The following is a 27,814-nucleotide window of genomic DNA, read 5'->3' as shown; positions in this document are numbered from 1 at the left end:
AGATGCCCTAGTGTAGGGGAATGCGAGGACATGGAGGCTGGAGTGGGTGGGTGAGTGGGGGCCCACCCTCATAAAAGCAGGAAGAGGGGGGTGGAATGGGGGTTTCTGGGGGAGAGAATCTGGAAAGGGGATAACATTTGAAATGTAAATAAATAAAATATCCAATAAAAAAATAGAAAAAAAATGGTTAAAATGCTTTTCTTAGGAGATGAGCATTGTGTCCCTTCTGTTTATTTTCTGCTGTCTCCTCCCAGGGCAAACTCGAAAACTGCAGGTTTCTGTAGTTCTGTAGTTCTCAAAGTATTAAGTTATAAACTTGGAGACCATCGGGGCGAGGTCAGGTCTGCCCAGGTCAGAAGCCTTTGGGAGGTCACGGAACTGGTGCTGAGTTAGTTATCTGAGGCAGGGAGAATGCTTCTCAGGTCCCTGAGGGTGGACTCAGTTAAATCTGCCAAGGAGTACAAACAGGTCTGATCAGCCACACTGCAGAAAAGAAGCAAGACAAACGTTCATGCAAATGATGCATGCCGCTTTAACGTTCCCATGGCTACCCGTTACATTTCCTCATCTGATACTCTGGCATTTATTTATTTATTATCCAATAACTTACTGTGAACTTCGCCTGGCAGAGTGGAGCCAGTGGCAAGGGGCCCTCGGTTTTCTCTCCAGCCTCTGATTTTGACTCTCTATCACAGGAATTATTATGGAGAAAAAATCGGCATCTATTTTGTATTTCTTGGGTATTACACAGAAATGCTGTCGTTTGCAGCCCTGGTTGGCTTAGCCTGCTTCATCTACGGCTTGTTATCGATGGAAAATAACCTAACTAGGTGAGCACAAGAGACCGGCACTCACGGAGACTACTGTTGTGTCAGCTTATGCATGCTCCTTGTTTTCCCCATTTCCCTCAAAATGTGTCCTGTGGTAGCAGGTAGTATTCTCCTTGCCGGGGACATCATGGAAACTGTCTTTTTATTGCTTTGGGCTTAACTTCATTTATTCTTTTCTTGCTTGAAAACTGCATACATGGTTTGACGACATCCACCCCCATCTCTTCAGTTCCTCCTCGAGTATTTTGGCATTTTCCTTCCTGATTTTCCTGCATTCATTTTTGAAACCCATAAGCTCATCCGGTGTTGACCTCACATGCATGCATGTAAGACCATGTACAGAAGTATGTGGCCTCTCAGGGGCCGCATCCCCAAAGAAAACTGACTCTCTGTTCCCTAGCACCAGTCATCAGTTGTCAATAGCTCTTCAGCTAGAAGTAGGATCTCAAGGTCCCTCATCCCCCATCCAGCCTGGGACATTATTACCTGGCTTGATCCTGCTCAGGACTTCTACATCTGGCTGTTTTAAAAAGTGCACTCTAAGAACTCCGTTTCTTAGAACACGTCTTAAGCTACTCTAGAAACATTTGCTTATGTTTGCTGTGAGTGGAAGCTTGTTAAGCAGTTTGGGCCGAGTTGATTAGATTTTTCACTTTAAACTACTGCTTTTTATCTGACTTCTCTGGGAAGCACTGAAATCTGTGACCCTAACATCGGAGGTCAGATGATCATGTGCCCTCTTTGTGATGAAGTGTGTGATTACTGGAGACTGAACACCACGTGTTTGCATTCCAAGGTAAGTGTGCAAACTGGGAAGGGATGAAGACTGGAATCTCCTTTCTGTAGGGATGTGTTTCACATGAAGTGTTTTTTATGGTGGTGTTGCTTTTGCAGTTCTCCCATCTGTTTGATAATGAGTCGACTGTGTTCTTTGCAATCTTCATGGGGATCTGGGGTGAGTACAAGATCTCCTCCCAAAGAGTTTTCTTTGTATTATGACCTTTCATGAATTTATCGCATTGTGTCTAATCTGTTGTATAACTTGGTCAGTTGTTGGTTTTCTTTTTACCCCTAGAAACAGCTCTGGAATAAACCTTGTTTTTTTTTACAACACAAGTTCATAAAGTGAAGGCTGACCTTGAATTCCCTGTGTGACCTTGAACTTCTGATCCTCCTGCCTCTGCGTCCTAAATTCTGGGATTATTGGTGTCTACCACCACATCAAAATTATGTGGTTCTAGGAATAGTACCCAGGGACATGCACACAGTAGTCCAGCACTCCATACATTGAGCAATGCTCACAGCTCCTGAAACAAATATCTTTTTATATTTATACAATAGTCTTCTAAGAATAATTCTTAGTATGTGAATTTGCAGAGAAATATATATATATATATGTACAACTTAAAAGCTGCTATATATTTATATGACTTATATAAAACTGGACTTTTATACACATTTTGGTTTTATTTTTCAAGACTAGAGATGCCAGAAGATTGGCAACCTCTGTGGTCATATGTGGTTTGATGTATAGGAAGTCATCTCATTCTAGTTTTGATGTGCATATTTTTCTTTTTTTCTTTTTTTAAATTATATATTTTTATTTTCTATATTCTTTGTTTATATTCCAAATGATTTCCCCTTTCCCAGTTCTGCCCTCCCCAAATGTCCCATAAACCTTCTTCTCTCCACTCATTCTCCAATCACCTCTCTCCTTTTTCTCTGTCCTGATACTCCCCTCCAATGTTAGATCAAGCCTTTCCAGGATCAGGACCCTCTCCTTACTTCTTCATGGGAGTCATTTGTTATGCTAATTGTACCTTGAGTATTCAGAGCTTCTGGGCTAATTAATATCCACTTATCAGAGATTACATTCTATACGTATTCTTTTGTGATTGGATTGCCTCACTTAGGATGCTATTTTCCAGATCCAACCATTTGCCTAAAAATTTCGTGAATTCATTGTTTTTAATTGCTGAGTAGTATTCCATTGTGTAAATATACCACTTTCTGTATCCATTCCTCCATTAAGGGACATCTGGGTTCTTTCCAGCTTCTGGTTATTATAAATAAGGCTGCTATGAACATAATGGAGCATGTGTCTTGATTGCATGCCGGGGAATCCTTTGGGTATATGCCCAGGAGAGGTATAGCATGGTCCTCCGGAAGTGTCATGTCCAGTTTTCTGAGGAACCACCAGACTGATTTCCAAAGTGGTTGTACTATCTTACAACCCCACCAACAGTGGAAGAGTGTTCCTCTTTCTCCACATCCTCTCCAACACTTGCTGTCTCCTGAGTTTTTAAACTTAGCCATTCTGACTGGTGTGAGGTGAAATCTCAGGGTTGTTTTGATTTGCATTTGCCTAATGACTAATGATGTTGAGCATTTCTTAAGGTGCTTCTCAGCCATCAGAATTTCTTCAGGTGAAAATTCTTTGTTTAGCTCTGTACCCCATTTTTTACTAGGGTTATTTGGTTCCCTGGGGTCTAACTTCTTGGTTCTTTGTATATATTGGATATTACCCCTCTATCAGATGTAGGGTTGGTGAAAATCATTTCCCAATTTGTTGGTTGCCAATTTGACAGTGTCCTTTGCCTTACAGAAAATTTGTAATTTTATGAGGTCCCATTTGTTAATTCTTGATCTTAGAGCATAAGCTATTGGTGTTCTGTTCAGGAACTTCCCCCTGTGCCCATGTTCTCAAAGGTTTCCTCCAGTTTCTTTTCTATTAGTTTCAGTGTGTCTGGTTTTATGTGGAGGTCCTTGATCTATTTTGAGTTGAGTTTAGTACAAGGAGATAAGAATGGATCAATTTGCATTCATCTGGATGCTGACCTCCAGTTGAACCAGCAACATTTGTTGAAAAGGCTATCTTTTTGCCACGGGATGTTTTCTGCTCCTTGTCGAAGATCATGTGACCATAGGTGTGTGGATTCATTTCTGGGTCTTCAATTCTATTCCATTGGTCCACTTGACTGTCACTGTGCCAATACCATGCACACTATTAACACTATTGCTCTATAGTATTACTTGAGGTCTGGGATACTGATTCCCCCAGAAGTTCTTTTACTGTTAAGAATAGTTTTAACTATCCTGGGTTTTTTGCTATTCCAGATGAATATAAGAATTGCTTTTTCTAACTCTGTGATGAACTGAGTTAGGATTTTGATGGGGATTGCATTAAATCTGTAGATTGCTTTTGGCATGATGGCCATTTTTACTATATTAATCCTGCCAACCCATGAGCATGGAAGATTTTTCCATTTTCTGAGGTCTTCTTCAATTTCCTTCTTCAGAGACCTGAAGTTCTTGTTGTATAGATCTTTTACTTGTTTGGTTAGAGTCACACCAAGATACTTTATATGGGCATCTCTCACTTTAGGTTAGGGGAGTTTTCTTCCATAATTTTATTGAAAATATTTGCTGGCCCTTAAAGTTGTAAATCTTCACTCTCATCTACGTCTATAATCCTTAGGTTTGGTCTTCTCATTGTGTCCTGGATTTCCTGGATGTTTTGGGTTACAAGCTTTTTGCATTTTGCATTTTCTTTAACTGTTGAGTCCATGGTTTCTATGATATCTTCGGCATCTGAGATTCTTTCTTCTATCTCTTGTATTCTGTTGTTGATATTTGCATCTATGGCCCCTGATTTCTTCTCAAGGTTTTCTATCTTCAAAGTTATCTCCCTTTGAGATTTCTTAGTTGTTTCTACTTCTGATTTTAGATCCTGGATGGCTTTGCTTAGCTCCTTCACTTGCTTGTTTGTGCTTTCCTGTAATTCTTTAACAGATTTTTGCGTTTCCTCTTTCATGACCTCAGCCTGTTGACCAAAGTTCTCCTGTATTTCTTTAAGTGATTTTTGTGTTTCCTTCTTATTGGCTTCTGAATTTTCCTGAATTTCTTTCAATGATTTTTGTGTTTCCATTGTAAGGGCTTCTAACTTTTGATCCATTTTCTTCTGAATTTCTTTAAGAGGTTTATTTATGTCCTTCATGTGATCCTGTAACAGCATCATGACCAGTGATTTTAAATCCAAATTTTGTTTTTCTGGAGTGTTGGGGTATCCAGGACATGCTGCTAATGGAGAATTGGGTTCAGATGCTGCCATATTGCCTTGATTTCTGTTAGTAATGTTCCTATGCTTGCCTTTTGCCATCTAATTCTCGCTGGTATTAGTTGGTCTTGTTGTCAATGCTGGACTCTTCAGTGCAAGCTTCCTCTCCACAGCTGGTCTCCTGGTGCACAGCTGACCTCCTGCACTGCCTGGAGAGTGGGTGCAGTGGCCCAGGCTGTGCCTAATCCCGAAGCAGAGGCCTGAAGGCTCCTGCCAGAGGCCTCAGGGCTGGATCCTCCACTCTACAGGGCCGGACTCACCAGAGCATGTTGTTTGCTCCCAGCCCATCTCTGGGTGTACTGCTGGCCTCTTTCACTTCCTGGAGACAGGGTGCTGGGGCCCAGGCTATTCCTCAGCCCAAAGCTGAGGCCTGAGGGCTCCTGCCAGAGGCCTCAGGGCTGGATCCCCTACTCTGCAGGGCCAGAATCACCAGAGCATGCTGCTTGCTCCCAGCAGGCCTCTGGGTGTACTGCTGGCCTCTTGCACTTCCTGGAGATGGGGTGCAGTGGCCCAGGCTGTTCCCAATCCTGAAGTGGAGGTCTGAAGGCTCCAGCCAGGGGCCTCAGGGTCGGATCCCCAGCTCTGCAGGGCCGGACTCACCAGAGCATGCTGCTTGCTCCCAGCTGGCCTCTGGGTGTACCTGATGTGCATGTTTTTCATCTCAAGTGTTTTTAATATTCATTAACCATTGGATGTCCTTTGCCATTTTTAGTGCTGTAACTCACTGTTTCTAAAATTTATACCAATTGTTAGTGTTTAGCTAATTTCAAGATGGAATATCATGACAGTGTGAGAGGAAAAAATAGATGGTCCAGAAATTTAAGCCTTAGCTATTAAGAAATTAACTTGGATTTTCTTAATGAATAATTTCTGCATTATTATTTAATGTCACATCAGTAGTCACTGATAAAACACAGCAATAAAAAAAAAACACGCCATTTCCATCTGACAGCATGCTAAGCAATTTACAATAGAAGTGAAAGTTCCTGTGTTAAGATGTACTTTTATTCTTTTCAATCCTGTGTGCATATGTGTATATGTGCACATGTGTATGTAACATCGGGTGCCCAATGAAGTAGGAAGTGGCATTGAATCTCCTGGAGCCGGAGTTAATGGATAGTGTGAACCTCCAGATGTAGGTGTTGGGGATGAACTTGAATCCACTGCTACAGCAGTAGGCCCTCTAAACTACAAGCCATGTCTCTAGCCACTAGAATTATTGTCTTGTTATTTTTGTTTGTACATTTATTTATGCCTTGACCTTGATGCTTTCCTCCTCTGAAGTCACACTCTTCCTGGCGTTTTGGAAACAGAGACAAGCCAGGCTTGAGTACGAGTGGGATCTGGTGGACTTTGAAGAAAAACAGCAGCAGCTCCAGCTGCGGCCTGAATTCGAAGCTATGTGTAAACATAAGAAGATGAATCCTGTGACGATGGTACAGTAGATATAGAGCAGGAGTTTGTCCTAGCAGGTCCTCTGTTATTGGCTGCCCTAGAATAGTGTTCCATCAGCATACAAATGAAATCATAAGATTCTTAAGCTTTTCTTATATATGAAAATGTTCAAACACATTGACAAATAGAAAGCTATCATTTTCCCCCTTTTTATTACTTATTTTTATATACTCCATATTTTATTCCCCACCCTGCCAGCCCTTATTCACCCTCCAACTGTTCCATATTCCATACCTACTCCTCTCCTCCCTGCCTCCATGTGGATGTTCCCACCACCACACACACACCTGACCTCTAAACTCCCTGGGGAGTCTCTTGAGGGTTAGGTGCATCATCTCTAAATGAACACACAGTCCTCTACTGTATGTGTGTTAGGGGCCTCATATCAGCTGGTGTATGCTGCCTATTTGGTGGTCCAGTGGGTCCAGATTAATTGAGACTATTGGTCCTCCCATAGTATCACCCTTCTCCTCAGCTTCTTTCAGCCTTCCCTAATTCAACAGCAGGGGTCAGCAGTTTCTATCCATTGGTTGGGTACAAATATCTGCATCTAACTCTTTCAGCTGTTAGAAAGCTATAGTTAAACCCATGGGTGGACCTGCTACCCAACACTGCATTTTCACCTTAAAGACAGCATTTTGTCACGTATCTACATACCATGCTGTCACTAGATTATTTTTAAAGCAAATCCAATATATTAGAATACTAAAGAGGTGATTTTACTACCAGATGAATAAAAGGGAAATAGAAGCTAATGTGAATAGAAATGAGATGTGTTAAGTTTAAACAGTAGTTGCATAAAGATAGGGATTGAAGAGTGAAGATTTTATTTAATCAAAATTCTCTCTGCATGTGCTTTTACATTGATTGCCATGAAAAAGTCACTTCTTTGGAGCTGAGAAAATTCTAGTTTTCAAATCTTGAATCATTAAACTGAATATGTGTTCTTGACTGAAGCCTCACACTTTGTGTAACGTCACTGTTCTTGTGAGAATGTAGAATATTCTTTGCCTTCAGAAGCCAGAATAGGTTAGGAGCCCCAAATTTCTATAAGAAAGAAAGTATACCCCACATCTGAGTTCATGTCCTCTGTAGACTCCCCTCCTTTCCTGAGGGCACCACTGCAGTATAATTCCCAAAATCCTTTTCACACATTAAGAATTAGCCAAATATCTTTTAAATTTCATTGAAATATCATAAAAATGTCCAGTATGTATGATGCCTAGTTAATCTGGGTGTTGTATAAGTTATTATTTATTGTTGTTGCTGTGATAAAATACAATAGCCAAATACAACCTATAGAAGGGAGTTTAGTTTTTGCTTAGGTGATAAAGGGAAAATCCATAAGGTCAGGAAACACACAGTAGCTACATCAGGAAATCTAGAGATCATATTTATTCATATGCAGGAAGGCAAGAGAGAGACAGAGAGACAAAGCGACAAAGAGAGACAGAGAGAATGAGACACAGAGAGACAGAAAGAGGCAAAGAAAGAGAGATACATGCACATACATAGAGAGGGAGAGAGAGAGAACAGGAAGTGGGGTTAGCCCTGTAGATGTCCAGAGGCTTTTACAATGATGTACTCCCTCCAGCAAGACCACCTCCTAAAGGTTCCATACAGCGCCATTAACTGGAGACTAATTGTCCAAATGCATGAGCCTATGAGGAACATTTCTTACTCAAACCAGAACCAGACAGGTTTTTAAAAATTACATTGATAGAATAATGACATAGTGTGTGTGTGTGTCTGTGTGTGTGTGTATGTTTGATTTTTGTTCCTATTTTATAGTATAAAAAGACAACAGAGGAAGGCCTCTTAGTTTCACCCATAATTGACAGAATAAAAGATTGAACTTGGAGGAGGGGTTAAGTATGGGCAAGAAGTGTGTATAGATTCTCCCTGATTCATTCACTTCATTTAGTCTTAATAAAATCAAAATAAAGAAGCAGAAAAATTTCATTTCTGGCAATATATTTTAGTGTTTAAGCACAACCAGAACTCTTACTTGTGGGTCTGCATTGATGATACATATGTGTGGATATGTGTACGCGTACACACACACACACACACACATACACACACACACACACACTAGTCAATAGCTAGATACATACAGTGCATACATAGTATAAAGGCTCACATGTGTACACATGTATGCACAGCTTTCGTATCCATGGAGCTCTTAGAAGGCTTCTCATCTCAGTGAAGTCCTGTAGCTCTTTGTCCAACCCAAATATCCATAAATATGAAATCTTGTTTTTTTAATAGAATTTCATGGTTTTCATGTCTCCTGACAGCTTTCCTGTACTGTATTTATTTGCTTCATAAATAAAAATGTATTATTGGCTATGGCTCAGAATGTTAGTTGACCCAGTTATTTTCTTGTTTATTAACATCTGTGATGACTGAGGCAGAAGAGCCTGACCTGTTGTTTGGGGTAATAAGACAGGGACTTCATATGCTATAAAGCAAGTAGGGAACATTCCAGATGGAATTAAATTGAATCTCATTGTGTCTCAATGGTTAGATTTGGGCTTTGTCTCTTCTCTGTAAGGCTCTCAAGGCTACTGCAACCCAGTACTTAGGAAGCAGGTTGCCTCAAGCATCTCTCTTACCTTAGGTGGAATGTCACTTGAGATCAAATGGTCTTCTATTCAAAGGAAGGTGTCACTTTCCATGGGCTATGTGAGAAGAGAGCCATCTGTGGAGGGCTCTACCTTCAGTGTACTCCTTGATAGTCCTACTGTCATTTAGAGTCCTAGCTGTAAGGACAAAGTGTTACTTTGTTATTTTTCTAATATTACAGGAAATGGAGCCACACATGCCTCTATGCCATCGCATCCCATGGTACTTTGTGTCAGGGACCACAGTGGCGTTTGGGGTAAGCAGCATTTTGGAATCCTTTATCATTTCTATAAACATAGTCATCTATGGGCCACAGTTAATTTCCATTGCTCTCTCTGCATCAGTTCTCAGATCATTCTTACAGTGTTCCTACAATTCCTCCTATATCACCTATATCTCTCATACAAAGCATGCCATAATTTACATAGATTTTTCCCAATATTTAAATTTGTAGAAATATATAGGGAGGAGCCCTGACTTCACAGCCACGGCTTTGCTGTGTGTCTCATTGACTGATACCTTGAAACCAAAGAAGAGTATCACATTCATCTTCCGGTCTCTGGTTACTGTTATTAACATCATTCATTGGCCTTCACTTCCCTTAAAGTATCTATACATGTGACTGAGCAATTCGACTACAAAACTTTTTCTTGTTGAAATAAGCAGAATAAAATCTGAGAAAGACAACTCATGTGGTGAGGGAGTGGGTTTCTCTCCACATCTATAGCTAACACATAGTGTTAGTTTACCAATGCAGTTTTTTTCATTTCCTTCCTCTTCTTAATTTGTGTACGCTCTACAGTTAGTCTTTAATTTGGGAAAGAGGGGTGAGAGAATGTGAAATGGATATGTAAACTTTTAAACTGCAAATTAACTATGTAGACTGTGGTTTAATGTCTCCAGTGTATACACACTGTACTTTTAAACAGTTGTTTTAAAAATATTTGTATATCTTGAAAGAGTTGGTTGGCATATGATTTTTAGCTTACATAAGAACTTTTAGAAGAAAAAATGAATAAAAAAGTGTCCAGATAGGCACCTCAGGCTCAATTCTGAGAAATTTACTAGGAAGCATGATCCTAGAATGTTTGTTATGTTTTAGTTTTTCTACCTATCAGTCAATTTGATTTGCTTCCTTGACTATAGAATAGAGTTTCCCAGTCATTGAATTGATATGGAGCTGCTTTGCAATATACACTGTTGATGTAGGAAGTGTGTCACTAAAGTCTAATATTCTGGCAAATTTTCTCTTAAAGGGGAATTCATTGGTGGCCACATAGTCTCTGGTTCAGGATTATTTTTTATTTTCTTTAAAACCTTAAAAGATAATTTATATTGATAAAAAATTAGATAGATAGATAGATAGATAGATGATGATAGATAGATAGATAGATAGATAGATAGATAGATGAAGAGTAGATAGATGACAGACATAGAGACAGGCAGATAGATAGATAGATAGATAGATAGATAGATAGATAGATAGATAGATAGTCAAAGAATAAATGATAGATGATAAATTGATTTCAAAAGCCATATCAAAACATACCAAGCCAAGGGTAAGATTCAGAAATATGGTTGTAGTTGTTAAATGCTATGAGAAAATGAATTAAAAATTGTAGTCACCTCTCATATTGCTATGATGAAGTAACTGACAAGAATCAACTGAAGGGAGACAGAGTTTGTTTTGTTTTACTTCATGGCTCCAGGGCTACACCACCACAGCAGAGCATGTGTGGCAATGGGAGCATGAGGCAACAAGTCATTGTGCACAGTCACAAAGCAAAGAGAGATGTATGCTGGCACTCAGTTCACCTTCCCCTTATATTTCTGCCCAGAACTCAATGGAGTGGTATCACCCACAGTTTAAAATCCCTCTTTCCAACTCACTTAATCTAGATAAATCCACCAACAGCCATGTCCAGAGGCTTGTCTCCTGTCAAGCTGACAATATGATCCATCACATATGTTTAACCAATAGCCACCACACCTTTAAACTTTCTACCTTTCTGTGGCCTCTCTATTGCCTCTATGGTAAGAAAAATTGCTTTGCCCAAGGAGCTGCTCTGCCAGTATAACAAAATGGGGAAATGGCACATCCAGTGAGTCTCCATTTTCCCCTCAGATGGCTCTCCTCCTCAGCAGCATGGTGTCCATCATCATATACCGCCTGTCAGTCTTTGCCACTTTTGCCAGCTTCATGGAAAGCGAAACCACCCTGCAGAGTGTGAAGAGCTTCTTCACTCCACAGCTGGCCACTGCTCTCTCTGGATCATGCCTGAACTGCATTGTCATCTTGATACTGAATTTTTTTTATGAGAGGATATCTGCCTGGATTACAAAAATGGGTAAGCTTGCCAAATTACAAAGAATGATTTAGACCCACGGGTTTCAGCAAACATTGTGTCTCCATCTTTGCACCCTCTCCCATGTTGTTGACATCTGAAGGGATCAATTTTCAGGCTGTTTTGTGCTCTAAGTAGATCCACACCTGATTCTAAAGAATTCCTTAAGATCCACATTCAGTCATTTCATAATGGAAGTAAGCAAACTCTTAAAGAGTTCAGAACTCCTTGGCCATTTTTTGAGGGCTCTTAATACAACCTTCCCTGGGTAGAGCTAGCTGAAATCTGATCAGAATCTAATTGTACTAAAATCATGAGATTGTTTCCTTTTGTTCTTGAAAGGGATTTGCTTCTGGAACTCATTCTGAAATAAGAAAATAATTACCAAAAGTAAAACACTGTGTCAATCCCTCTTACTTGAATCTAGAACATGGTACCTGTGTGTTTAGGCAGTATCTGTTGCAACCTAGATTATTTTCTTTTTGAAGTTTTAAATTTTCATCTGAAATGGGAAGGTGGAGGAGGAGTTGTCAGTGATGCTAGGATTTGAGCAAGGAGTGCTACAAAGAGCACCAATTCTGGACAAGTTAGAGACAGACAAGTCTAGCCACTTAGCAGACAAAGGCATCCCTTCTCAAAGCACTCCTTGCTACCCTACACAGGACATATATTCATACCACACTGCTCTACACAGAGGCAGGAAAAGTACTTGGCAAGCACTGCTTGGAAGTAGTCCTTGCATCATCTTCAAATCTTGAGTTCTAAGTCAAGTTTATATTCTCTGGGCAAGAGCAAGTGAACAAATCATAGCAAATAGACTGCTCTTAAAGACACCAAGAAGTCATGGATTTCTTTAGTGAAAAGTATCCCTGACCACCTATCTGAGTCAGTTTTAATGAGTGAAAGTGAGCTTCATCAAAATGGAAGATATTGTGTCCTGAAAATTATTTTGTCCTACTTCTGAAAGTGTCATTGAGAGTATCTGTGTCACCTGTTCTACTGAGAAATTAACAACTCATGAAATAAAGTGTGTTTCCAACTCATTGGGTTCCTCACAGTGTTCTAACAGGCTTTGGAGAGAAGTTAATGTTTTCTTTCTTTAGAATTTGTTAAATTACAAACTATGACTACATTTTCAACTAAGGCAGGAGAAAGCACATGCTACCTCTGCCAGCATTTGCGGTCACAGTTTAGTTCATGAGAGGAAAGTATAATGAAGTTAGAAACATCTTAGCTCTGGGCATAAGATAGCCTGGTTTCAACCTGCTTGACCATGAGCAAAGGAGAGAGAAGCATGATGGGATTTTCTGAAGTGTCTAGCAGTGATGGGGACAGGTACTTCCAATCAGATATGCATTCAAGTTGCACATTCAGATGGTCTTATTCCTAGTGAAATTTCCACCATTGAAATGTAGTGACTACCTCCTAGACTTTCACAGCTGTGGGACCAACATTGTTATGACCAACAGAAAGCAATCACGAACACACATCTGTTTAATATCCAACTGAGGTCAGAGTGAAGAGCATTTCACACACTTTTTAAATGGTATGAATAGCATTCTAAGTATAGCATTCAAGGAAATGCATTTATCCTTGATGGTTATTATTGGCAGAAATACCTCGAACTCACCAGGAGTATGAGAGCAGCCTCACTCTGAAGATGTTTCTCTTCCAGTTTGTGAACTATTACTCATCTTGCTTCTATGTGGCCTTCTTTAAAGGGAAGTTCGTGGGATATCCTGGGAGGTACACATATATGTTCAACATATGGAGAAGTGAAGAGGTAAGAACTCTCTTCCAGGTCAGATGTGTGGCCCCAGATAATTAAGACCTGCCTTTCTCTCTAGCACTCACTCAGATATTGTCAAGTTGTAGAAGTCGACACTGACTCCATTGCTGGGAGCCTGTCTGGCATCTGTTCTCTCTCTGATTGCAGCCACTGGGGGTGTAGCATTGGCAGTTTGGGGGGGCAAAATTGGTTTTGTGAGAGTAAAGGTAGCTTACTATGAAGAATAGTTACTTACTTTTCTTAACTCTCTGTTATTCTGGATACAGAAACTGCTGACTTCAGACAATTAACATCTGTAGTTTAGTGTGCATGGGGAGGGGCGGCGGGGGTAATTAAAGAAGTGATTATTATGGCACTTTGTTCTTTTCTCCATAAGTCATCTCACTGTTCAGGTAAGAAATTTCGAGTTCCTTAACTCTTGGTGAGTGAGGAAAAGAATGCCAGGCATGCAGAAAGAAAATCTCTTACATAGGCAATATGTACAGACACATACACTCATAGACACACATTCTAGTTGCCTCCAACCACCACCTGTCTCACTCACTAACCCCACAAGTGTCCATGTGTATTTACATACATACACACACAAATATATATATATACATGGTAGATGAAAATCAAGCAAAAGCCCCCACGAGCAAGTTTCATTGAGCAAGTGCCAATACAGAAAAAAACTCATTATAGATGAAAAATAACAACCTTTGTGCTCAGAGAAAGAAAAATGCTTCTACATTTTTATTGTGAGAAATAAAAAACCTAAGAAAGAAAAGAAAGGCTTATCTCTCTATTGGTAAAAGAAAAAAATCCTTTTTCTTTTTATTGCTGAATGAAAGAAATCCTGTCCCTTATTGCCATCATTCTTAGTTGTTATACTTGCAGAATAGATCACATGGTTTTCTAAGTGTTTTTACATTCTAAAACAAGTTCCTCACAAGTTCAAAACATTAATTCAAGTCAATAAATTGAATAAGGAGTTTTATCAGGAATGTTTGCATGTGTTTTCATTAAGACCAGTACCTAATTAAACATTCATTAACTATCACTAGTTCCATAAGTTCATTAAAAGTTTAAAACAGTAATTTTTATGCCATACGTTAGCATGGTTTTATCAAGAGGCAAATCATTTGCCTTGTGTCTCATTAATTTTGAAGTTTCGTATAGATAAATCCCGTCAATATCTTCTGTACTTGCACCTACAGAAAATTGTACAGTCCCTGCCCATGCACACTAAACTACAGATGTTGTCTGAAGTCAGCAGTTTCTGTATCCAGAATAACATAATTGATTTAGTTATCAAATAATGGTTTCACAGATAGCCTAGAAGGATTGTTTTCCCTGATTGTAAATATGTTCCAAGTCTGCTTTTTGTCTGAGTGCAATTAACCTACCCACAGGAAGGTTTTCAGAACTCTAATTACAGCTCTCATACTATAAAGAGCTCAAAATTACTTGTATAAATTTAGGAATTCTATAGAATCATTATTAAGAAGTATGAAATTATCAGTTTGTCTACAATAGCATTACTAGAAGAGAGTACATCTTCATTGATCTGCACAAAATTTGCCTAATAGGGTAGGTTAATGCCCAGGAATTATTAGACCAGCTTAATAATGACAGTGAAGACATAACAATAACGAAAATAAATCCTGAGATGAGATCTCTGAAGGCCTTGCAATTCAGAGTTTTACCCATCACAGACATGAAAACAATGGGCCATATCCAGAAATTCACTCGTTGGTTTTCAGTCTATTCTACATGGTTTCTGACACACTAGCCAGTTTTATCATCTGTTAGATATTTGAGTTTTTCTTTGAGTAAAATTTGATACGGGGCCTGTCTTGGCTTCTTTTCCTGTTGCTATGATAAAATACCCTGACAAAATCAACTTAAAGGATAAAGGGTTTATTTCCTCTCACTATTCAAGTGTACAGTCCATCATGGCAGGAAATTCGAGGCACCAGAAACTTGAAGCAGCTGTTCAGATCTCATCCATAGTCAGAAATCAGAGAGCAATGAATGCTTGCTGCTGCTCACCATCCTTTTCTCCATTTATGCAGTCCCAAATTCCATCTAGGGAATGGTGCCGCCCACTGTGGACAGGTGTTCTCACTTCAGTTACTATCATACAAATGTCCCTCCATATGCATGCCCAGAGGCTCTTTGCCCAGGTGATTTTGCTACATTTTAACAGAGAGGCAATTGACACTATCAAAGAGTCTATCTATGGTTTGGCAGTAAAATATAAAGTAAGTAGAATAGGGCTTCCAAGAAAGGTTCATGAATCAAGAAGGGACTCTACAACAGCTCAGTAGACATGACCAATGCTTTCTGAATTGGTCTCATGAAAATTATACCACCATTCAACCCTAGCCTAGACAGACATAAAGATTCATATTTTGTTGTAGTATTTGTATTTGTTGTTATTGTTTAAGAATGAGACTAAGAAGTATGTATCTCCAGCACAGTATACAAATGGATGTGATGCAGCTATACTGTTAATGGTCTGTAGGACGGATTGGCTCCTAAATTCCATCACTGCCTTGCCCGACCATAAATGTAACGTCTTGTCCAACTATAACTTGTTGAGTTTAAGATATTCCAGATGTAGTAAAATTCTGTTTCTCTTCCTCCATCTCTGTTTTCTCCTCTCTTGTTTCTGAACAGTGTGGTCCTGCAGGCTGTCTGGTAGAGCTGACCACCCAGCTAACTATCATCATGATTGGGAAACAGATTTTTGGAAACATTCATGAAGCCTGCCAACCGTACGTATGATTTACCTATTGCATATTTAATTTAAATAGGTTCAAGAAGATGGGTATATTTACTGTTGTCATGTTATCTTTTTCAGAAAAACATTTATACAAATAGAAATAATTCATGTTCCATGAGTAGTGAAGGATGTCTCTGTAATAAAGGCTTTGGTTATAAAAGCTTTTTATTTTAGTATTATTTTCAATGACAAGTGACACTTGTATATAATCATTTGAATATACAATATATATTTACTGAGTACAATGTGATGTCTCAGGATAGGCTTTTTTTGGGAGGGAGGGGTACCCCTTTGAGACAGCATCTCACAATGTGGCTCTGGCTGACCTGGAACTCACAATTCACAGAGATCACCCTAGAGTGCTAAGATTTAAGGCATGAAGCTCACACTGTATGAAGCTTCTAAATATGCATTTCTGCTGCTTGAGCTAAGCTGTAAAGATTTAACTAGGGAATCAACATATTCAGTAGCTTATTCTACATGTTGCATATTCTGCTTTTGTAATTTAAAAATTTAATATAGAATTTGTTTTGGTTCTTTGAGAATTCCATACATACATATAGTGTACTTTAATCCTATTCACTCTGCTCTTGTACCAACTCCTCTTAGAGCTCTCTATCTTGCCACTCACTTCTAACTTCCTCTTCTCTCTTTCACTTTTCTTTTGCTGTACTCCATTAGTTATACTGTACATATACTCATGAGTTTGTGGCCATTCATTTCATGGTGGTCAACCTACCAGGGGCCACAGTTTTAAAGCAAGATGAATCCTACTCTCCAGAATCCATCATCCAGTATTGATAGCTCATGACCACACACACCGACACACAGACACACACACAGACACGCGCGTGCGCAGACACACACACACACACACACCACGCTACTTCAGGATGGAATGTTGACAGGATAAATAAGCCTCTGCTTTTCCTTTCATTTACATTTTCTGTTATGCTCAATTTTTCATTTCTGTAAAGGTTCTCTGAGCATTCAGAGGCAAGGAGATTACCCATTGCCCCAAACCCTGACCATCTCCCTTAATATACTCTATTAACCTAACTACCACCACATATGGAAAAACTATACTACATTTTCATTTGGACTTTATCTGCTATTGTGGTAGCTTAAGGTACTTAGTCTCTCTGTCTGATAGTTTCCAGAGTTAACACACTGGCTCTCTGACTTCTTTCTTCACATGTCAACTTTTATCCATTCTGACAGCTTGATTTTTAATTGGTGGAGACGCCGAAGAACCCGAACCCACTCTGAGAAACTGTACAGTCGTTGGGAACAAGATCATGACCTTCAGATTTACGGGCATCGTGGGCTGTTCTATGAGTACTTGGAAACAGGTAATTTCCAATCATGGTTCTGAGGCAACATCAACACTAATAAAATGAATAGTTTTCATTTCTTGCAATTTATTTATGTATGGTAGATGCTTGATATTATTGAATGAAAATGGTGGATGGATGATTGGATGAATACATGGATGGATGCATGGATATATGGATAGATGGCAGATGAATAAATGATGGCAGATACATGAATGGGAGATGGAATGATATGTTATTTTATGTATGTGTAGATGGATGGTGAATAGATTGATGGGTAGGTAGATAGATGGAGAGGTGGGTAGATGAATAGATGGCACATACAAACATATGGAGGATGGGTATATGGGTAACATAAAGATAGATGAATGAATGAATGGGTGGATGAATTGGATGAATTGATGGCAGAGAGATGGATAGTAGATAAATACATATGCTGGTGACAGTTTTATATATATATATATGTATATGTGTATGTGTATGTGAGTGTGTATGTGTATGTATATGTGTATGTGTATGTGTGTATGTATATGCATACAAATATATCTATATTCTTTGTCCTGGTGATTAAACAAAGAAGACACACTGAGGTGAGATCTTAGGTGGCTGGTGCTTGAGGTGTCTGTCGAGGGCACTTCTGTGCACAGACCTCCCCTGCCTTGCTGGAGCTATAGAGGGTGCAACAAAGGAGATGATCTGAAAACCATTGCATGATTACTGTTTATTAGATACACTATATATTTTATCTTAAAATCTGTCATTGTGATGTAAAACATTCTCATCCTTCAATATAAATTAAGATTACTGTAATGTATTTTATATTGTATGATCCTATTTAGATAATACAGTGTACATTGTTGCACAAAGAGATGAGAAATCTTATTTTATGCAGCTTAGGTATACAATAAGTAGATATTGCTTTATAGGGTGATAAAAGAGTATTTTTCCTCACTGTATAAGTTCTGAATAAATGCATATACACAGGCAGGTATACTGACAAAAAATGTAAAATACGTATAACAAAATTAGCTTCTGTACATTGAGAGCCAACCAAGACTTAGTTCATACCAAAAGCTCACTTATTCTTTTAGTCATGAGATAATTGTGCAGTGGGCTTATTGGTTATATTTGTTATTGGTGTTGAAGATACTGAAATTAAATAGATTAACTAGTTCTCTAGGTGAAGATCGGAGACAAACACCTTGAAAACCGGTACTGCCTCTCCCTCGGATTATTCATTTGCTCCTTAAAAAAGCAAGGAGGAGCGATTCAGTGTTATTTATGATCACTTCCTAACAAACCAGCCAAAAAGTGGTGAGGGTACAGGTGGCAGGAACTGGATGAATGGACCTTTTCTCTGTGTCATAATGATGGATGCCCCTTGTCTCTTCAGTTATACAGTTCGGGTTTGTCACACTGTTTGTGGCCTCTTTTCCCCTGGCACCCCTGTTTGCTCTCTTGAACAACATTATGGGAATCCGAGTGGATGCCTGGAAGCTGACAACGCAGTACAGGAGACCTGTCGCAGCGAAAGCTCACTCCATAGGCGTCTGGCAAGACATTCTTTATGGAATGGCCATCCTTTCTGTTGCAACTAATGTAAGTGTGCCTCTTTCCGTGGGACGACTTTGCATTTCTTTTTTAATCTGTTGGGGTGGATAAATGTGAATGGCACCTAACTCAATCCTCATTGGCACCCATTTCATCATGGTGATAGTTTATAAGGACAAGCTATCTAAATGCTATTTTCTAAGAAAGAACAATAGAAAGAAAACAGTACTTTCTTAATGGAATTTCATGATGCTGTTTTACAGATTGCATCAATCTAGGCAGAAAATCAATGATAATGTGACATATTTGAACAATGCAGTAAAAGAGTGATGGTACATATATGTACATATAAATTTAAATTTATCTATTTTTACTTATCGTAAGATGATTTTTAAAAAGACATTTTACGAATACTAATTTTACAGCCTTCATATTTATTAAATTTATGTTTTTTTCAATTGAAGTTTTTACTGAGATAATCAAAAGGAGATTTGACAACTGAATATCTATGATTTATTTTAGGATGCTTTATGTAAAAGAAATGTGGTTGAAATCCTAAAGCTTAAATACAATGGGAACATGGAGAAATGACCTAGCAAACTGTTATGGGAAAATCCTCAGCTGATAATGCTCTTTAAAACTAAGACAGGAAAACCTACCCTAAGTGTATGACTTCAGCTGCCAAAGGAAACTCAGAGACACAACACATGAATAGAAGCAGTAAAGAAATAAAAACAAAAAGTAATCATAGTCAACTTAGAAAATAAAAGAATAATGTATACAAATACTGCATAAAGCAAGAGCTAATTTCTTGGGAAATAAATAAACAAAGAAGAAAACTCCAAACCCTATGAAACACTGCTCTCTGCCAGTTTTTAAAAACCTGTTCTGATATTACCAGTTGTGAGAAAAGAGTGTCAGACGTATTCAATAAGCAACAGAAATACAAAATATAACTCATTCCTATAGACAAACAGAAAAGGATTTTGATTTTTTATCTTTTTTTTTTTTTAAAAAAAAACTGGTTATTTTATATATCTATATTTCAAATGTCACCCTCCTTCCTGGTCTTCCCTTGGCAAACTCCCTATCCCATCTCCCCTCCCCATTGTCTCTATGATGGTTTTCTTCCACCAACTCAGATACTCCTGCCTCACTGCTCTATCATCCGCCTATGCTGGGGCATTGAACCTCCACAGAACCAAGGGCATCCCCTCCCATTGATGCCAGATAAGAAAATCCTCTACTACATATGTAGCAGAAGCCATGGATCTCTCCATGTATACCCTTTGGTTTGTGGTTTAGTCCCTGGGAACTCTGGGGGGGGGTCCAGTTAGTTGATATTGTTGTTCTTCCTATAGAGTTACAATTCCCTTCAGCTCCAGAAAAGGGTTTTTAAATATATACCACTAAATGCACTGGTGCCAGAGTCAGATAGGTGGTTCTAAGTGCATTCATGTGATCTAGAATATACAAACTATTTCTGTGATCATTTTACTTTGGAAAAAATAGCACCACCATAAAATGAAGCTCTGAAATCACTTGGAATAAGCTGCAATTAAGTATCAACCCACAGTCCGTCTTTTCATTCATCAGGCTTCTATAGACACACTCAATACACAGACAACAGACCTGGCTACACAGACAAACACAGTCATTAATACACACAGGTACATCCATACAGACTTATACAGACATAAACACCTATAAGCACATACAAACAGATTTTAGGAATATATACAAATACACACGAATACAAACAGAAACACTCAGAGATACAGACCAATGAATTCCCCTATCCCCTCCTATCTCTCTCCTAGCCCAGACAGAGGCAATTCTTTTTAAGGACAGTGGATGTGTCAATCAGGAAAATGAACCATGGCAAGGCTGAGGACAATGAGCATGCTTTGGAGCAGCAAATAGACGTAGGTTCAATTCTTAACTTAGCTATTTTTTAGCTAGGAAATCTTGGAAGATTAATCCCAGGCTACCTGTGAGCCTTTGTGTGTTTTAGAGTGGTGTTTGAGTCATCTCACATTCATGTGGCTCACAAAAGTGGGCTTGCGTACAAGTCAGACTTTGAGCTGGGCTGAGGTCATCATCTTTCTCTCCCTCTTCCCATCAGGCCTTCATTGTCTCATTCACATCAGACATCATCCCTCGGTTAGTTTACTTCTATGCCTACTCAACGAATTCCACAGAGCGCTTGAGAGGATATGTCAATAACAGCCTGTCAGTGTTCCTGATAGCCGACTTTCCCAATAACACGGCGCCCATGGAGAAAAGAGACTTCATCACCTGCAGGTCTTCTTCTGTCTAGGTTTTAGCACTGTATTTTTAATGTCTTTGTTAAATTATCTTCTTCCTAATGTGTGTACTATTGTCTAAAAGGTTTACCTGAGAAAACAGATTTCTTGAGTTGATACCAAGCATCCATTCCATAATTCAAACATTGTGCAACCTGATAAACTGTACAAAAAGAAGGGACATTATGGATAGAGGTCATATTATTTTTTTAAATAATTTCCTATTTTTGAATAATTCTTGAAAATATGCTCACTATCAAGCCTATGCTCCCTGGAATTTATCCATAGCCTCTTTCTCTCAGTCAATATAGTTAATTACCTTAAATTTATGATTTATTCTCAGAAAATATACTAAGAAATGGAAATATAGCAATAATATATATATATTAATGGGGCCAGTTCACCAGCCATGATTCCACTTTAAGTATTTTTTCAGCAGAGAATGTGTGAGGCAGGATATGTGAACTGTTACTAGCACACCCAATGTATCATGTTTTGTGGGGATCTTTATACCATAGAATATAAAAATAATTGTCAATACTAGATGGCTTAATAATTGAGATATATAGATGAAAGATGGCTTATGAAGATAGGCAAGTAGTTTGGTTGATATATGATAGATAAATAGAAAATAGATAAATAGATGCATATACATATATACATACATACACACATACATAAATTCATAGATTTATAGATGATAGATTATATAGGAAGATAAATAATGAAGATATATTGATAGACAGAGATGATAGATGATAGACAGATATAGTAAAGGTCAAATAAAAACATAATAGAGATATATAATTGATAGATGATAGCAATAAATAGGCAGATATTATAAATATATGATAAAGATAGATATATTCATAGATGGATTGTAGATAAATAGATTGAAAAGCAAAGATTATATATATATGATAGAAATAGATGATACAGATAGATAGTAGATAAATCATGTGATCAATAGATATCAGACCAATAGACATATGCACACATATTTAAATATGTGTGCAAAAGCCTTTAATCTTAATTCCAACATTACCCTGATTCTTCCTTGGGGATTCTAATAAAGCAAGAAAACCATTACAGGACAGTCGGAAAAACAAAACCACTCATCTACATCACACTTTGATATTAAGGGATTATAATTCAGTGTTCAAGACTGAGATCTCTTGTCTGATTTCTTGGTTTCATCACTTAGTAAAAGCTGGCTGAGTTTTGAAGAACATCAGTCTGATGTCTTTGTAGTAGAGAGTAATCTGAAAATCTGAGCACTAAAGAGTCCAGAAAGAGAACATTGCCTCATTGATACATCTAAAAGAAAGCAGAGTCTCGGGAAATCAGAAGTGGTCCACATAGTAAGTCAGATAGGTCAGATAGGAAGAGGATTTCAATCAAATGCCATGGTAGCGGGCTCACCGCTGAGAGAAGTTTGCATTAGACTAAAGTTTCTTTGGCTTATCTCCTATTATAGGGAGGTACTGTGGATAGGTAGGACAAGCCTGGAGCAGTGTGAATAGGAAAAGGTTTAACAGTATCTGTTATTTTTCTTGTGACATGAATTGGTACTCAATCTCCTAAGAGAAATAATAAAAACTTTAGTCAGGTCTCTCTATTAAACTTTTCTTAAACAGCTGTCTGTCATCCATCTTTCATTCTGTCTACCTGTCATCTATATCTATCACCTATCTACCTATGTATTTATCACAGATTATCTATCTCTCATCTGCCTACATGTCTATGTCTGTTTACCTATCATCTATCAACTACTTATCATCTGTGTCTATCATATATTATCAATCTCTCCATCATCTGTCTATCATCTATCATATCTAGCTATCTACCATAGATCATCTCTCTATACCTAGATGTCCACCTATCTATGCTTCATTTTTGTTCTTTTTTTTTTTTTTAGGTACAGAGATTATAGGTACCCTCCCAATCATGAGGAGAAGTATAGCCATAACATGCAGTTCTGGCATGTCCTTGCCGCCAAGATGACCTTCATCATAGTAATGGAAGTAAGCTGACCTGGACCCTCTCCATCTCCTTTTTAATCTCCCTTTCATTTTGCCCTTCTCCAAAATACATGTTCCTTTTTTTAAATAGATTTTTTATTAAATATTTTCTTTATTTGCATTTCAAATGTTATCCCCTTTCCTCATATCCTCTCTGAAAACACCTTATCCTACCCCACCCCCCACTGATCATGCTGCCACCCATTCCTGCTTCCCTATCCTAGAATTCCCCTATACTGGGGTGTTGAGCCTTCACAGAACCAAGGACCTATAATTGATGTCCAACAAGGCCATCCTCTGTTACATATGTGATTGTAGCCATGGGTCCCTCTGTGTGTTCTCTTTGGCTTGTGGTTTGGTTCCTGGAAGCTCTGGGGGGTACTGGTTGGTTCACTTTGTTGTTTCTCTTATGGAGCTGCAAACCCCTTCAGCTCCTTGGGTCCTTTCTCTATCTCCTCCACTGGGGACCCTGTGCTCAGTCCAATGGATGGCTGGGAGAATCCACTTCTGTATTTGTCAGGTGCTGGCAGAGCCTCTCAGGAAACAGCTACATGAGGCTCCTTTCAGTAAGCACTTCTGGGCATCCACAATAGTGTCTGGATTTGGTAACTGTACATGGTACGGATCCCCAGTTGGGGCAGTTGCTGGATGACCTTTCCTTCAGTCTCTGCTCCACACTTTGTCTCTGTATCTCCTCCCATGAGTATTTTGATCCTCCTACTAAGAAGGACCGAAGTATCCACACTTTGATCTTCCTTCTTCTCCTTCTTTTATTTTAATCTAATTTACCAAGTTTCTATTTCTGCTAAGTCTTTTTTTATTTTCTATATTATTTGTTTACATTTCAAATGGTTTTCCCTTTCCCAGTTCCCCCCTCCCCATAAGTCTCATAGGCCCTCTTCCCTCTGCCCATTCCCCAATCAACCCCCTCCCACTTCTCTCTCCTGGTAATTTCCTACAATTCTGTATCAAGCATTTCCAGGACCAGGGCCTTCTCCCTCCTTCCTTCTTGGAATGATTTGATATGTGAGTTGTGTCTTGGGAATTCAGAGCTTCTGGGCTAATATTCACTTATCAATGACTGCATTCCATGTGTGTTCTTTTGTGAATGAGTTACCTCACTTAGGATGATATTTTCCAGTTCCAACCATCAACTCCAAGTGTATCAAGGACCTCCACATAAACCAGACACACTGAAACTAATAGAAAAGAAACTGGGGAAGACCCTTGAGGGCATGGGCACAGGGGGAAAGTTCCTGAACAAAACACCAATAGCTAATGCTCTAAGATCAAGAATTGACAAATGGGACCTCATAAAATTATGAAGTTTCTGTAAGGCAAAGGACACTGTCAAAAGGACAAAATGGCAACCAACAAATTGGGAAAAGATCTTCACCAACCCTACATCTGACAGAGGGCTAATATCTAATGTATACAAAGAACTCAAAAAGTTAGACTCCAGAGAACCAAATAACCCTATTAAAATTGGGGTGCAGAGGTAAACAAAGAATTTTCACGCAAAGCACTTCGAATGACTGAGAAGCACCTTAAGAAATGTTCAACATCATTAGTCATTAGGGAAATGCAAATCAAAACAACCCTGAGATTTGATCTCACACCACTCAGGATAGCTAAGTTTAAAAACTCAGGAGACAGCAGGTGTTGGTGAGGATGTGGAGAAAGAGGAACACTCCTCCACTGCTGGTGGAAATGCAAGTTGGTACAACCACTCTGGAAATCAGTCTGGTGGTTCCTCAGAAAACTGGGCATGATACTATGGGTGGACTTAGGTCTTCCTTCTTCTTGAGCTTCATGTGATCTGTGAATTGTATCTTGGGTATTCCGAGATTCTGGGCTAATATCCACTTACCAGTGAGCGCGTACCATGTGTGTTTTTTTGTAATTGGGTTACCTCACTAAGGATGATATTTTCTAATTCCATCCATTGGCCTAAGAATTTCATGAATTCATTTGTTTTTAATAGCTGAGTAGTACTCCATTGTGTAAATGTACCACATTTTCTGTATGCATTCCTCTGTTGAGGGACATCTGGGTTCTTTCCAGCTTCTGGCTATTATAAAGAAGGCTACTATGAACATAGTGAAGCATGTATCCTCATTACATGCTGGAAAATCTTCTGGGTATATGCTCAGGAGTGGTATAGATGGATCCTCAGGTAGTACTGTGTCCGATTTTCAGAGGAACTGACAAACTAATTTCCAGAGTGGTTGTATAAGCTTGCAATACCACCAGCAATGGAAGAGTATTCCTCTTTCTCCAAATCCTTGCCAGCACCTGCTATCTCCTTAGTTTTTTATCTTATCCCTTCTGACTGGTGTGAGGTGGAATATCAGGATTGTTTTGATTTGCATTTCCTTGATGACTAAGGATGTTGAACATTTCTTTAGGTGCTTCTCAGCCATTTGGTATTCCTCAATTGAGAATTACTTTTTAGCTCTGTACCCCATTTTTAATCGGGTTATTTCGTTCTGTGGAGTCTAACTTATTAAGGTCTTTGTATATATTGGATATTAGTCCTCTATCAGATATAGGATTGGTAAAGATCTTTTCTGAATCTGTTAGTTGCCATTTTGCCCTATTGACAGTGTCCTTTGCCTTACAGAAACTTTGCAATTTTATGAGGTCCCATTTGTCAATTCTTGATCTTAGAGCATAAGCTATTAGTGTTCTGTTCAGGAAGATTCCCCCTGTGCCCATGTGCTCAAGGCTCTTGCCCACTTTCTTTTCTGTTAGTTTCAGTGTGTCTGGTTTTATGTGGAGGTTCTTAATCCACTTGGATTTGAACTTTGTATAAGGAGATAAGAATGGATCAATTCACATTTTTCTACATGCTAACAGCCAGTTGAATGAGCACCATTTGTTGAAAAGGCTGTCTTTTTCCACTGGATGGTTGTAGCTCCTTTGTCAAAGATCAAGTGACCATAGTTGTGTGGGTTCGTTTCTGGGTCTTTAATTGTATTCCATTGATCTACCTGCTTGTCACTGTACCAGTACCATACAGTTTTTATCACAATTGCTCTGTAGTACTGCTTGAGGTCCAGGAGGGTGATTCTGCCAGAAATTCCACTCCACAGTATGTCACCAATTACATGCTTGAGTGTGAACTTTGCTTTCTAAAGGGAGTTGGGATTATATTAGAGAATTTTTTATTAGGTTCTTAGGACAAGACACAGATAAGGTAAAGGGTTTTTTTTAAATAGTCCTGATCCATTTCTCCAATTGGTTATTTAAATATAAAATAAATATATATACACTCATTCAATTTCATTGTTTGTGTGAAAATTGCAGGATAAACACATGTATAAGCATGCATATATGGGTACACATATGCATGCACATACACATACAAATGAGATAAACTTTGCACTTCCTATGTCCAACAGAATTTATCAGATTCTCAGGGGACCTGTGAGGACTCCTTGCTAAAATACTTGGTGATCCTAACAATATGTCTGACTGATCTTCCTTTATCTCTCTCTCTCTCTCTTTTTCTCTTAGCACATCGTGTTTCTGATTAAATTTTTATTGGCCTGGATGATACCAGATGTTCCCAAAGATGTTGAGGAGAAAATCAAACGAGAAAAGTTAATGACTGTCAAAATTATTCATGACTTTGAGCTCAACAAGTTGAAAGAAAACTTGGATGTTGAATATGGTAACATCATTAAGAACTTTGCAGTAAATGATAACTTATCTCTGAGGGCCAAAACTCCTGTCTAATCCACACACAAGTGGAGAAGCTTTGGGCCCCTTCTCTATCCACTGTTGCCTCTGGGTTTCAGGCTGGATGCTGGAAGCCATGTAGCCATTTGTTTTTCTTTCCTTCTTATATTTTTAACTCAGAGTCTTTATGCACTTTAATAGAGGCAGGCAGTGTGCTATCAGAGGAGAATATAGGCTGGCATCATTCAATGATCGATCCCAGGACTCTATGGGGTACTGTAAACAGTTACAGGAGCCTGTGGATCCAGAATCTGGGAAATCATGGATTGTTGCTACTTAAAGTGAAACCATGGCTTAGGAACAGGGGGCAGGTGCTCTGTCATTACCCAGGGCAACTGTACATCTCTACTGCCCCCTGCTGAGTGTTTTTCACCTCCCTCCCGACAAGAAAAAGGTTTTTTCGAAGAGAAAGCTAGCAAAGAGGTCCACCAAGTCATAAAACATCTGCTGTTGTAAAATGCACAAATGAAAGCCAAAATTAGAAGTCTTGGGAAATCTCATCTACTAACAAACACAGGATAAAAATCATAGTAGCAGTGCATCCTTAACAATGTCAGGTAAAAGTTAGCTTCAGTCAGAATTCCAGGTAGCCTTTCCTGGGAAAGGGAGAATTCCTTTTTCCATGAGACTAAATGGATTTTTATAAAAGATAGTCAGAAGGCTTTTAAAGGTAGTTTCTCCTCTCTTTCCATGGTGACTGCAGGTCTCAAAATGCAAGTATTGTGTGAAGCCAGCATGTCTTCTTAAGAGTTAAAGAATGTAGGATGACACATAGAGATTAGCTCATTTGATTATAAAGTGAAACTTAAAATTTCTCTGAAATGCTGATTTTTGCATCATGAAGCCTTTTTGAGCTCTATCCATTTGTATAAGGTGGGCACAAACTGTTTACAAAATGTGACTCTTTTTGCTCTAAAGAAACTC

At 38.8% G+C, this 27,814-nt stretch overlaps 1 protein-coding gene across 1 annotated transcript in view; it reads left to right on the top strand.

Moving 5' to 3' along the window:
- The window catches only part of Ano5 (anoctamin 5), a 69,552-nt gene extending 42,665 nt beyond the window's left edge, over nt 1-26,887 (top strand). The window contains exons 10-22 of the mRNA XM_052189430.1: nt 696-830; nt 1,521-1,626; nt 1,725-1,785; nt 6,232-6,383; nt 9,212-9,286; nt 11,156-11,378; nt 12,989-13,158; nt 15,829-15,926; nt 17,156-17,286; nt 18,662-18,867; nt 20,945-21,123; nt 23,044-23,149; nt 26,666-26,887. Coding sequence (XP_052045390.1) covers nt 696-830; nt 1,521-1,626; nt 1,725-1,785; nt 6,232-6,383; nt 9,212-9,286; nt 11,156-11,378; nt 12,989-13,158; nt 15,829-15,926; nt 17,156-17,286; nt 18,662-18,867; nt 20,945-21,123; nt 23,044-23,149; nt 26,666-26,887 — 1,864 coding nt within the window. The remainder of the gene's footprint in view (nt 1-695; nt 831-1,520; nt 1,627-1,724; nt 1,786-6,231; nt 6,384-9,211; nt 9,287-11,155; nt 11,379-12,988; nt 13,159-15,828; nt 15,927-17,155; nt 17,287-18,661; nt 18,868-20,944; nt 21,124-23,043; nt 23,150-26,665) is intronic.
- The last annotated feature ends 927 nt before the right edge of the window (nt 26,888-27,814 follow it).

This window comes from Apodemus sylvaticus, chromosome 1 (genome assembly GCF_947179515.1).
Source record: "Apodemus sylvaticus chromosome 1, mApoSyl1.1, whole genome shotgun sequence".
Lineage (NCBI taxonomy): Eukaryota > Metazoa > Chordata > Mammalia > Rodentia > Muridae > Apodemus > Apodemus sylvaticus.
This window is presented reverse-complemented; position numbering and strand designations above follow the sequence as displayed.